Raw genomic sequence first — 11,359 nt, 5'->3', positions numbered from 1 at the left:
TCCCCACTGCACCACGTGCCCCTTTGTCATAAGCAGGGGGCTGTGCTTGTGTGGATCTGCTCCTGGTATAATGTTTGTCTCTGCATCTGGCGGTGATAACTCCGTGAGAAAATGCGGTGTAACTGGACTAGTCACAAGGTCATTTCTGAGTGTGTAAAATCCTGGAGTACGTTGTTGTAGGTGGTACTGTCTGCCCGCGGACCGGCTGGGGGCTGCTGCTGCATGTCCCTTTCTCAAGGCTCTCTGTTCGTCTGGGGCGGGGGGAGGGGTGGGGAGACTCACGGTGGGCTCACGTGGTCACAACATCAGGAAACTGGATGGAGGCTCCTTTGCCTGGAAGGTCCACACATGAAAGCCCTGGACTCCCCCCCCCCCAACCCTGGGAGTACCCAGGAGGCCCCAGCAATGAGATGGGGCAGTCGCTTCCTGTATTTATGTCCCCTCCCTTCTCCAGTCTAGCTGGACCCAGGGAAGCCTGCAACCAGCTGCGCAGGAGCGTCTGGGGTCTGAGCGGTGGGGTTCGCACAGCAATTCCCCCTTGAGGGTCTGGGAAAAACAAGCAGTCCCTTGAGGACCTGGCATTCAGCTCAGCTGGGGCTGGGGCTGACCTCCTGCTAAAATTACTCCACTGTGTGGAAAGGGGTTTCCTATTGACGAGCAAGTCCAGGAGCCAGGGCCTTGGGGACTCAGGGAAAAATCTCCCCGGCTGAGGATTCGAGCAGTGTGACAGATCTGCCTCCTGGGGCCACCAGCCTGGGGCCCAAGCTCTGGCACCTCCAGTGGGCAGAGATGGGCAGCCGGGTGTGGCTGGGGGGGGGCTGGGTCAGGGAGGTGTCAGGAGTGGGGTACCAGCACCCTGTCATGAACTCAGGGGGGCCCTGGGGACCTCTCTGCCCCCTCTCTGGGCCTCCAAATGCTCACCGTTGGTCTCTCTGAGTTATGCCGACACCCTACCACCTGGTACCTGGGGATGGGACCTTGTTTGGAAACAGGGTCTTTATAGATATAATCAGGTTACGATGAGGTCATTTGGGTGGACCCTAATTTCATCTGGTTGGTGTCCTTACAGGAAGAACAGGGACACACAGAGAAGACAGTTATGTGAAGATGGAGGCCTCTGCGGAAGATGGAGATTGGAGCGGTGCTGCCACCTGCCGAGGACACTGGAGCCACCAGAAGCTGGAACAGGTGAGGAAGGATCCACTCTCGAGGTTTCAGAGGGCCTTCAGTGGCCCTGCTGGACTTGTGGCCTCCACACCTGTGGAATCAATGGCTGTTCTTTCCAGCCACCCAGTCTGTGGTCCTTCTTACAGCAACCCTGGGCAACTCGCACAGCCCATCTCTGGGCTTGCCCCTCCAACCTGTCCTTCACCATGTCACTTTCCTGCTTGACACGTGTCAGTGGCTCCTGCAGACGGCTGGCACAGCACCATGGGTGCTGATGGCATCTCCCATTCAACCAGCCCCAGTGGAATCTCGGCTCCTGCCTTTCTCTCTCTCTCTCACTGCTCCCCATCTCATTTTAGGCACCCAGCAGTCATTCTGGCCAAAGGACGTCCTCTTTCTCATGCCTGTTTCCAATCCAGTGACAGATTCTATCAGTTCTACCTCCAAAATGTGTTCTCAGTTTGCTCCCACCACCCCCAAAATTTTAAGCCTCTAACTTCTTTCTTGCATGATAGCCTCCTGTGGTAGGTTGAGTGAAAATGGCCCCAATCCTCTACTGCCCGTGCATCCAGGCCCTTTGTCACGTGACTTTGCAGCTCCTTCCTTCTACAGGTGGGTCTATTCCACTCTTGAATCTGAGCTGACCTTGGGACTTGCTTTGGCCACTAGGGACTACAATGAGGTGATAGTGTGCCACCCCTGAGCGTAGGCTTTGCACACTCCTTGGAACCCTGCCACCACCATGAGCACAGCCCAAGCCAGCCTGTTAGAGGATGAGATACAGGGAGCAGAGACCAGCCATCTCAGCCAAGGCCGTCCTGGACTAGCCAACCCTCAGCTCGCTGACTAGCTAACCTGCTAACACATGAACCCAGCTGAGCCTGGCCCAGGTCAGAAGAACTGTTTAATTGACCTGTGACCTATGAGAAATTCAGTTTAAACTATGTTTGGGGATAATTTGTTACACAGCCGTAGCTAACCGATACACCTCCCTGACTAGTTGCGAGGCTGTCCCTTCCGCCTGACAGTATTTCCTCCAGAGTGGTCTCTCCCCTACTTGCTACCCTCCAGTGGTTTCCTGTTGCAATTTGAATGAATTCCAGAGCACAATCTATCAAGCCTGATTCCTGACTCTCCTTCCTCACTTGGCTTCAGCCACAGTGACTGTCCTCTGTCCCATGAACATGCTGGCGCTGTCCCCCAGAATCGGCACATTCACTTCTTCCCCCTCACCCCACGTGGTAGGCCTTCACTGACACCCCCGCTGAAGTCACTCTCCCCGACACTCTGCACCGTCCTTTTCCTCGATGCTGAAATTGTTTTTGTTGAGGGGCATATTATTTGTGTCCCCAACGTAAGCTCCATGAACGCAAGAATAATGTCTGTTTTGTTCCCAGCTGTATCTGCAGTAGTTATGACAGTTCCTGTACCTAAGTGCTCAATAAATACTTGCTAAGGGAATGAATAATCACCACAGGGGGAGAAAACCCCACTGCGGCACAGTTGACACGCCCTCTGTAAGCACATCATCTCCTGCACTGTCCAGGGTCACGTGTGCACTCCAGGCTGACAGCACGACCTGTGGGCTACTCAGCATCACGCCTTGTCCCTGCCCTCTGAGTTTTTGCACATATGGTCCCTCAGCCTGCCCTCCTGTCCCACACAAAAATACCGACTATTTATTCTTACATGTTTTACATTACAAGTCTTGACCCCCAAGCTTTTCTATCTCCCTGACTCCCCGCCAATGGTGGGGTTCTCCTCCCCCAGCTCTCCCTAGACACTTCCCAACACGCATCACTGCTCACTGTCATGCCTGTCTTCAGGATGGTTTGACTAGGTCTCCTCAACTACTGCGTCTCTGGCACCGCCACAGGACCTGGTGGGGCTCAATAAATACGTGATGGATGAGGAAATGGCTATGATCAGACGCAGATGGACTGGGCGTCTGAAGATCTGCTCTCTCCCGGTCTGTTGTGGATCCAAACCTGTGAAAGGTCGGGGAGGTGTGCCCCGGGCAGAATAGCAGGAGCTGGGTTGGGGAGCATGAACGTAATTACTGGAGTGTTGGAAGCACAAGTATTGTGCTGCCCACCAGCCTGAACACTCCACCACGTGAAGAGAGGTCCAGATTAGAGGAGGGAACACTGGCCCCTCTCCTTGCTCCTCTGTGACAGCAGAAGGGCCGGGCTTCCCTCTCCCTGAACACCTCTTTGCATCTGGCCTCCTAGTGAGTCTCAGGAAAAGCTGATATACACTTCCTGCCCTGCAGGAAAGGAGCCGGGGGTCTTGGTGGACCACAAGGGGAATACAGCAAGTCTGCCGTATAATACCATTGGTGTGGGGAAAGGAAACGAACGAGCGAATGAAATCCATATGTCACCTTGGAGTCAGTCCTCACAACCAGAAAGAAATTCGGTCTTCGGTCCCTCACTAGAAAGCTGGGCTGGATCCATTCTTTGTCATTACATTTTAAAGAGGGATGTGGTCGATATACCAGAGACATAATGAAACTGAATTTTATGATAGAAAACTCAGAAAAAAATGGAAAGGCTGCATTGTATCTGTTCATTTGTTCCTCATTCCTCATCCTCCTTGAATAGGAATATCAGACAAAGACTGACTTCTCCCCTTCCACAGTGGCTCGAATGAGAGAAAATGGGCTCAAATTGCAGTGAGAGAGAGGCAGGTTAGACCGGCAGCAGGACTTCCTGAGGGCGAGGACACTCAGTGCAGGATGGGGGGTGGCAGGGCTTCGTCCTGACCACTGAGTCGGCAGCACACATTGAATGCCTTTCCAGTGGTTTTCGGTTTTGAGTTTGCGTGAGATAATCCCGACAAACTGCCTGACACTGGGTGATGCTTCCCCTTTTGGAAGAGCTCGCTCTCCGGAAGGAGCAGGTATTTACTGGAGAGAGGGAGTATCACGTAGTCCCTTGTAGCTGCTTCCTTGAGGCTCTGGCCGTCTGTCTAAGCATCGGAGGGCTCCAGGGTCGGACCTGCCCGCCCCTCAAGGGCCCTGCCTTCCCTTATTGGTGAATAATGTGGGCTGAGAGTGGGTGGCAGGGGGCTGTGGGAGCCTCCACAATTTTACTCTGCCTCCCAAGGCAGTGACTCAGTGGACAGAGCCATTCACCTCTGAGGGTCACTTTGGAGCCTGGAGGTGGGGTGTGGAAATGTAAAAAGCTGGTGGGGAAACCCTTTTAGTTTATGGAGGCAGAAAGTAACACCTGGCCAGTGAGCCTGTAGCTGCACGGCCATCGTTCTGGCCCCTGGGGGCTGCACTCGCTCCGGGGGCCACAGGGACCACTTGCTTCTGGGGTCCACCATGGAGACACAGGGTTTGTCAGCAGCAGCTGCTCCTCAGTTTGACTCAACATCAACATGCCCAGCTCTGAGGACCTTTCTGGAAAGCGGGGCTGGGAAGGCTGCGCCCCGTCCACCCCGGAGGACTATGGGAGCAGCTCGCATTGTTACTGAGCTTCTATGCGTCCACGTCTGTGCTTCATGCTTCACGGGCAAGCTCTCATGTCATCTTCACAGCATCCCTGCTCGACAGGTACTATTATTAGCCCCATTTCACAGATGAGAACACAAAGGCACAGAGAGGGAAAGTAACGCGTTAAGTCACACAGCTAGCAAGTGGGACAGTTGGGATTCGAGCTTACTTGAAATGCTTGTAGGGACTACAAGGGCCTGGGCTTGTGACCTCAGTTGGCAGTTGCCCCAGGAAGGGACCGTCTCTGAACAGTCCTACAGATGTACCAGAGTTTCCAGCAAGTGAGGAGGCAGGCTGGGGACTAACTTGAGGATACAGCTGGCATCCCAGTCCTGCCGCTTCCTGTCTGACTCTGAGCACGTCCCTTGCCCTCTGTGCCTTCTTTTCAAATGAGTAATCCTCATTTCCATGTATTGACAGAGGTTCCCCCTCTCTTAGTCCCCCGATCGGCTCCCCACCCAACACACGAGGGCCAGCTCCCCACAGAGCCATGTCATGTGTGTGTTCTCAGCCAGCCCCCTTCCTCCTGAAGTCCGTCTTGGGACTCTGGGCCGCCCTTTCTCACTGCTGCTATGACTTCCCTCCCAAAAAGGCCCTCCCAAGGGGTGTTCCTTTGGTGGGGAGACAGCCCAGTTGGTCCTGAGATGGTTGTGACTCGATGGGGACAAAGGCTACATCAGCACCACGAGCCATGCGGTTTGGCCTTGTTTTCTAATCACTGCTGTCTAAAGGGGCTGCACCTGAAGGCCAGGTGGTGTGCCAGAGGCCGGCCTCTGGCGGCCGAGGGTGTGACCCCCACCCTGAGGTGGCCGGGGCAGGGCGACTTAGAGGGCTACGGTGGGGTCTCGGGCAAACACCTTTTTGGCGTCTATCTCCCCTTCGATCATGTGGGGGTGGATGTCCACATCTAGTCCCGCATCTCTGCAGAGCTTGAGCAAGGTCCGGATATTGTTGTGGGACAGCCTCAGGTATCTGCGCAGCAAGGACAAAGAAGTCAGAGAGCGTGAAGTCACTGCAGCTTTGAACTCGACTGGAAAGAGCTTAGCAACGTGGCACCTGCAGAAGGAACGGGCTGCAGACATTTCTGGAGCTGATAGGGACCTCATAAGAGGGTGGGACATCCCACAGAGTTGGTGGGAGTTTTTATTGGTGTAACCCTTTTGGAAATCAATTTGGCAACATATACACAAAGCAGCCCTTGCCCCAAATAAAGGTTCTTTATGTTGGACCCAGTAATTCCACTCCAGCCCTCAATGATCTCAAGAAAAGAACTCAATGGAAAGAGAAGTTATTATAACGAAAGTGTTCATTTTGGGGTTATCAGCAACAGGAAAACAGGAAATTCTATCAACAGAGGAGTGGTTAAGGAAATAAGAGAACATCCATTTCGAGGACTGTGCTGCTGGCACTAAGGTGGCATTAGGAAGGAGAAGGTGCAGTACGGCTGTGACATTATGCCAAGCGGCAAGAAAAAACCGGGCAATTGGTAGATGTTTGTGTCAATCGGCTGCCATGTGTGCGTCACCTGAATAATGCCCTAGGACAGTGGAAACAAAGGCTGAGCAAAGCCGTAGGGACAGGGGTGAGTATTTTCTTTTAATAATATTCAAACAAAAAAATTAGGCCACTGATTTGAAGTATTAGCCTAAAGCCCTACAGCTCTGACTTACCCTGAAGAATGAAACTGATCCCAACTGTACTGAGATCTAGAGAGTCTGCCATCGTTATATCCTAAGAGCTTTTTATTCCACCACCACCTTTGATCTTGCCCCCAGCTTTAGTTAAGGACGTACGTGGGGCCCCTCCTCAGGCTGGTTCTCACTTTGCAGCAGGTGATGGAGGAGTCATTGCACGTTGACATAACCTGGGTTTCTACCCATTACGAACGGCCTCGCTTCTCTTTCAAGACCTGCCCAGGGCTTACCTGTCTTACAGTCAGCTCAGACCCCACTCGCCAGTCCCCACGCCCGGATTATCTTTCCCTGACGGCTCCATCCACAGTCTGCCCCTTCCCTCTCTGGCTGGCCCCACCGTGGAGGGTCTTACATGCGTGCGCGTGGGCACTCACTACGATCCCATTCCAGAAACTTTCATCCTTTTGTCGGAGGTTTTTCTAATGGCTTGTTAGATACCATCTCTCCAAATATTCTTTCCCCTTCCTTGCAGGGTAGGGGCCTGTCCAAATCTCTTTTCTCCCCACCGCGGAGCCCAGATAGGCTGTCTGTTGGTCAGAGTCAATTAGAACCACCCTGTCGATCCAGTAATCCCACTTCCGGGTATTTATCCGAAGAAACCCAAAATGCTACTTCGAGGGGACGTGTGCGTCTGTATGTTCATTGCAGCAGTGTTTACAGTAGCCAAGATGTGGAGGCAGCCTGGGTGTCCATCAGTGGATGAATGCATAAAGGAGAGGTGGTACATATACACAATGGAATGTTACTCAGCCATAAGAAGAATGAAATCCTGCCATTTGCAGCAACATGGACAGACCTAGAGGGTACTGTGCTCAGTGGAGTAAGTCAGAGAAAGACAGATGTCATGTGATTTCTCTTGTAGGTGGGATCTAGAGAACAGGATAAATGAATAAACAAAACAGAAACAAGCTCAGATACAGAGAGCATTTTGATTATTGCCGGATTAGGAGGGGAGTTTGGGGATGGGTGAAGAGGGTGGGATATTGAGATGTACAGATTGGTAGTTAGAAAATGGTCCTGGAGATGTAGAATACAGTGCATAACCAGTAGTATTGTAATAACTGTGGTGTCAGACGGGTACTGGATTTATCGGGGTGATCACTTCGTAAGTTATATAAATGTCGAATCACTGTGCTATACACCTGAAACTAATATAATATTATATGTCAAGTGTAATTAAAAAATGTTTTAAATCCTTGGAAAAAAAGAAAAACCACTCTGTCAATCTGAAAGCCACAGCCAAGGTCATCCAGCCATGGAAGTGGCAAGAGCAAGAAGCCCCCTTTAGCCAGGGAGGCTGCCTGTTCATCTTTCAGCCAGTCAGCCAGCAGAGCAGGACTGTGTGATGGGGCTGCTGGATGCCCGGCCTCTTAAACCTAATGCTGTTTACGAGGACTCCTGCAGCCTTGTGCTGTCCCATTTCCCCCGCTACTGAAGTTTCTGAACCTTGTCAGTTACATCTTTATAGTAAAGGACAACATTGGGATGGGCAGGGATACTTGAATTTTCTAGTGGAAACCAAACTGTCTGGTGTGGCTGAAAACCAGTGGGTCCTGATAATAAAGAACAAGTGAGAAGGGAGACCCCTTTGTAAGAGCAGTGAATACCAAGTGGTTCCACGCTTTGTTCGTGATCCCTTCGAGAGTCTAAAAACCCAAGCATACAGCAGGTAGCCACTGGGGAAGGTGGCTACTAGCACAGCAATTCAACACCAGTGGAAAGGCTCTTAGGGGGCGTTTCCTGTTAAACAGGACGGCCACACAAAAAGCTCCTTCTTTCCTTTTTGATTAACATTCAGCGTTTCCACTGTGAAACCAATGGAAATATTGGAACGTTGCATAAGCGTCCAAAGATGTGGCCTCCTCAAAATGGCAGCACCTAAACGTCACGTCCATCCGCGAGACGGTCCACCAGCAGGTGAGGCTTCTTCCCCGGAGCAGCCCTTTGGGCCTCAAAGTCAGAGCCCAGTCACGCTGCGCCACCCTCCCTGATCTCCAGGCTCAGCCCAGGCGTCTGGACCGGAGGCAGGAGTGAGCAGAGCCTGTTCCCCAGGACCCCCCCAGCTCCACACACGCAGGACTGCTCACCGGCAGCTGAGCACCTCCTCCGGCTTCAGCATTTTCACGATTTCTATCTTGGGCTCGGTGCCCTTTTCCATGAGGCTCTTCATCTTGCGCTCGTAAGAGTCGGGTGTCTTGCCGACCCAGTCTTTGAGGAGGGTCGACCTCCGTCCGGCAAAGAGAGTGTCCTGTAACATGGGATCTATGATGCTCTGTCGACGGAATGACACTGACCGTCGAATGGAGTCTGCACCGGTGCCATCCTTGATCTCCAAGTCTGAAATTGGACAGGGGTCACCGGGCATCAGATCCTGGTAGAGGTCAGGTAGGCGAGAGGGGGATGGGCCTGAAAGACCGCGTGGGCTTCAAACGATACCTGTTCTGACACAAGAGGTCTTTCCAGGGCGTCGACAGGTTCTCCTTCTTAGCATTTGTTTAATCCTTATCTTTTCCTCCTTCCTTTCTCCCTGACTCCCCAATGCCCTTCCTTTCTCTCCTTCCCTTTATCCCCTTCTCTCAATCTTATCTTCTCTGCCTCCACAGACGGAGTTCACCTGAAAGGGACTTTAGTCTAGAGGGGTTAAGGGAAGATATCAGAGGAGAGCAACTTTGAGCTGGGTTTTTAAAGGACAAATAGTTTAGTAGATGAAAAAGGGAGAAAAGTATTGCAGGCAGCAGGCACAGCATGTGCAGGCAAAAGGAGCAGCATACACACAGGCCCCTGGTGGCCAGCTCCAGACACACGAGTGTACCACCCAACAACCTCCAAAAACGACACACCCAAAGGGCACACTGGGCAGGCACCAAAGACCTGCTAAAGCAAATACTGCTCCGTAGGTCAGCCCCTGTACCACAGCTCCTCCACTGTAGTCACAGCCAATCCTCACAACCAATCAGCCTGAGGGTCAATGCACCAACCTGAGGGTGCATTGACGTGCAAACAGCAACAAATCCTTAAATACAACAGGAGCGCACATACAACTCACACAAGGGACACACCTGGAGCTCAGGTGACCAGGGAGACTGCCACTGGGCCCCACAGGACACCTACTACATAAGGCCACTCTACTGAGACTGGGAGACATAGCAGCCCTACCTAATACATAGAAACAAACACAGGGAGGCAGACAAAATGGGGAGACAAAGAAACATGTCCCAAATGAAAGAACAGAACAAAGCTCCAGAAAAAGAATCTACCAGATGCAGAGTTCCAAACACTGGTTATAAGGATGCTCAATGATCTCAGGGAGAACTTCAACAAAGAGATAGGAAACATAAAAATGGAGACAGAAAACATAAAAAAGAACCAGTCAGAAATGAAGAATACAGTAACTGAAATGAAGAATACATTAAAGGGAGTCAATAGCAGATAAGATGAAGCAGAGGAGTGAATCAGCGATTTGGAAGATAAGGTAGTAGAAAACACCCAATCAGAACAGCAAAAAGGAAAAAGAATCCAAAAAAATGAGGAGAGTTTAAGGGTCCTCTGGGACAACATCAAGTGTGCCAGCAGATTAGGCATCGCAAAGTAAAGATTAGTGAACATGAAGACACAGCAACAGGAAATATTAAAAATGAAACACAGAAAGAAAAGACTGGGGGAAAAACAGAGCATTGTGGGACTTCAAATATGTGTATTGTGGTACCTGAAAGAGAGGGAAGAGAATGGAGGACTGAAACAAATATTTAAAGAAATAATGGCCAAAATGTTTCCAATTTGATACAAACTGTAAGCCAAGAATCTCAACAAACCCCAAACACAAACCCAAGAAACATGAAGCAAATGACATCAACGTGCATTCTAACCAAATCGCATAAAAGAAAATCTTCAAAGAAGCCAGAGGAAAAAGATACATTACAGAGGAACATAAATAAAGACGGCGGCCACTTCTCGCTCGAAACGACCGAAGCTAGAAGACAGGCGAGCACAGTGTCCACAACGGCGGATTGCTGTGGACGCTGCTGCCCTAAGACCTGTGTGAGCCTTCTTTTCTTTCTTTTCTGTCCTGTGATGGAGGACAATACTGGCGTCCGGGACCAAGGGGCTTCCCTTACCAGATTTCTCAGGGCCATGCTTGAGGTAGTTGCCGGGGACCATGCTCAGGCGTCTTCCCCTTGGCTCCACTCCATAGAGCCTCCGGTAATGGACAGCGTCCTCATCCCTCCTGGTTTTTGGCACTGAGACCTTGGAAGGAAACAGGAGAGACGTTACCAGGGCAACAGATTCTGGCTTGGACTCCTCCATGGCCAAAATAAGCGATTTCAAGAGTTTGCTGAAAAGTGGGCAAAGGGACCATTCTGGAGAGACCCATTCTGGGGCCTGGGACAGGTTGGTGGGCAGGAATGGCATGTGGTGCCTGTCCACCAACTCCTCACTTTTGTGACTCTATATCTCAGGGAGACCATGAGGAGCCATGGAAACCACAGCCTCAGGGGCAGTGAGGTCTGGGTGTTCTCGTCTTTCCAATAGCATTCCTGAATAACTTGGGGAGGGCAGGGGGAGGAAGAAAACATAACCCTTTCCCACAGGAGCACAAGTCTTCCACTGGGGTGGGACAGTGTGTTGGGTGGGAGCGGGAAGGGTGGGTGGCGGGGCATTCATTTGTGTGTCATGTGAGGCAAGAGTGGATTTTAGAGCCTCAAATAAGAAGAGTTTTAAAGTAGCCAGACACTGTAGGAGCAGAGTGAGCACCCTTCAATATGGGGAGCCGAGTGGGGATGGGGACAGGAGGGGCTGGTACCTGCTCAGAGAACATAACACGGCGTTTCCCACTCTGCTGTTTCTGGATGTTTCGGGCTTTCTTTTCTTCCTTCCCAGTTGCTTTAGGGGGTACTGCCACCTTGGCTTTATGTTTCTGAAAGGGCAGGGAGGGAAGCACCGTGATGCCCTCCGGTGGGCACAGACCCCCTTCTTCCCCCACAAAGGGGAAGCTCCTTGG

The 11,359-nt window shown here is 51.6% G+C and overlaps 1 protein-coding gene across 16 annotated transcripts in view; it reads right to left on the bottom strand.

Moving 5' to 3' along the window:
• Positions 1-1,135: 1,135 nt before the first annotated feature.
• The window catches only part of C15H16orf78 (chromosome 15 C16orf78 homolog), a 78,157-nt gene continuing 67,933 nt past the window's right edge, over positions 1,136-11,359 (bottom strand). For all 16 annotated transcript variants that reach the window (XM_033128230.1, XM_033128239.1, XM_033128238.1 and 13 more), the window contains 4 exons: positions 11,162-11,275; positions 10,476-10,605; positions 8,448-8,697; positions 1,136-5,638 (listed from right to left, as the gene is read on the bottom strand). In XM_033128230.1, coding sequence (XP_032984121.1) covers positions 5,491-5,638; positions 8,448-8,697; positions 10,476-10,605; positions 11,162-11,275 — 642 coding nt within the window. In that variant the 3' untranslated portion in view covers positions 1,136-5,490. The remainder of the gene's footprint in view (positions 5,639-8,447; positions 8,698-10,475; positions 10,606-11,161; positions 11,276-11,359) is intronic.

This window comes from Rhinolophus ferrumequinum, chromosome 15 (assembly GCF_004115265.2).
Source record: "Rhinolophus ferrumequinum isolate MPI-CBG mRhiFer1 chromosome 15, mRhiFer1_v1.p, whole genome shotgun sequence".
NCBI lineage: Eukaryota > Metazoa > Chordata > Mammalia > Chiroptera > Rhinolophidae > Rhinolophus > Rhinolophus ferrumequinum.
This window is presented reverse-complemented; position numbering and strand designations above follow the sequence as displayed.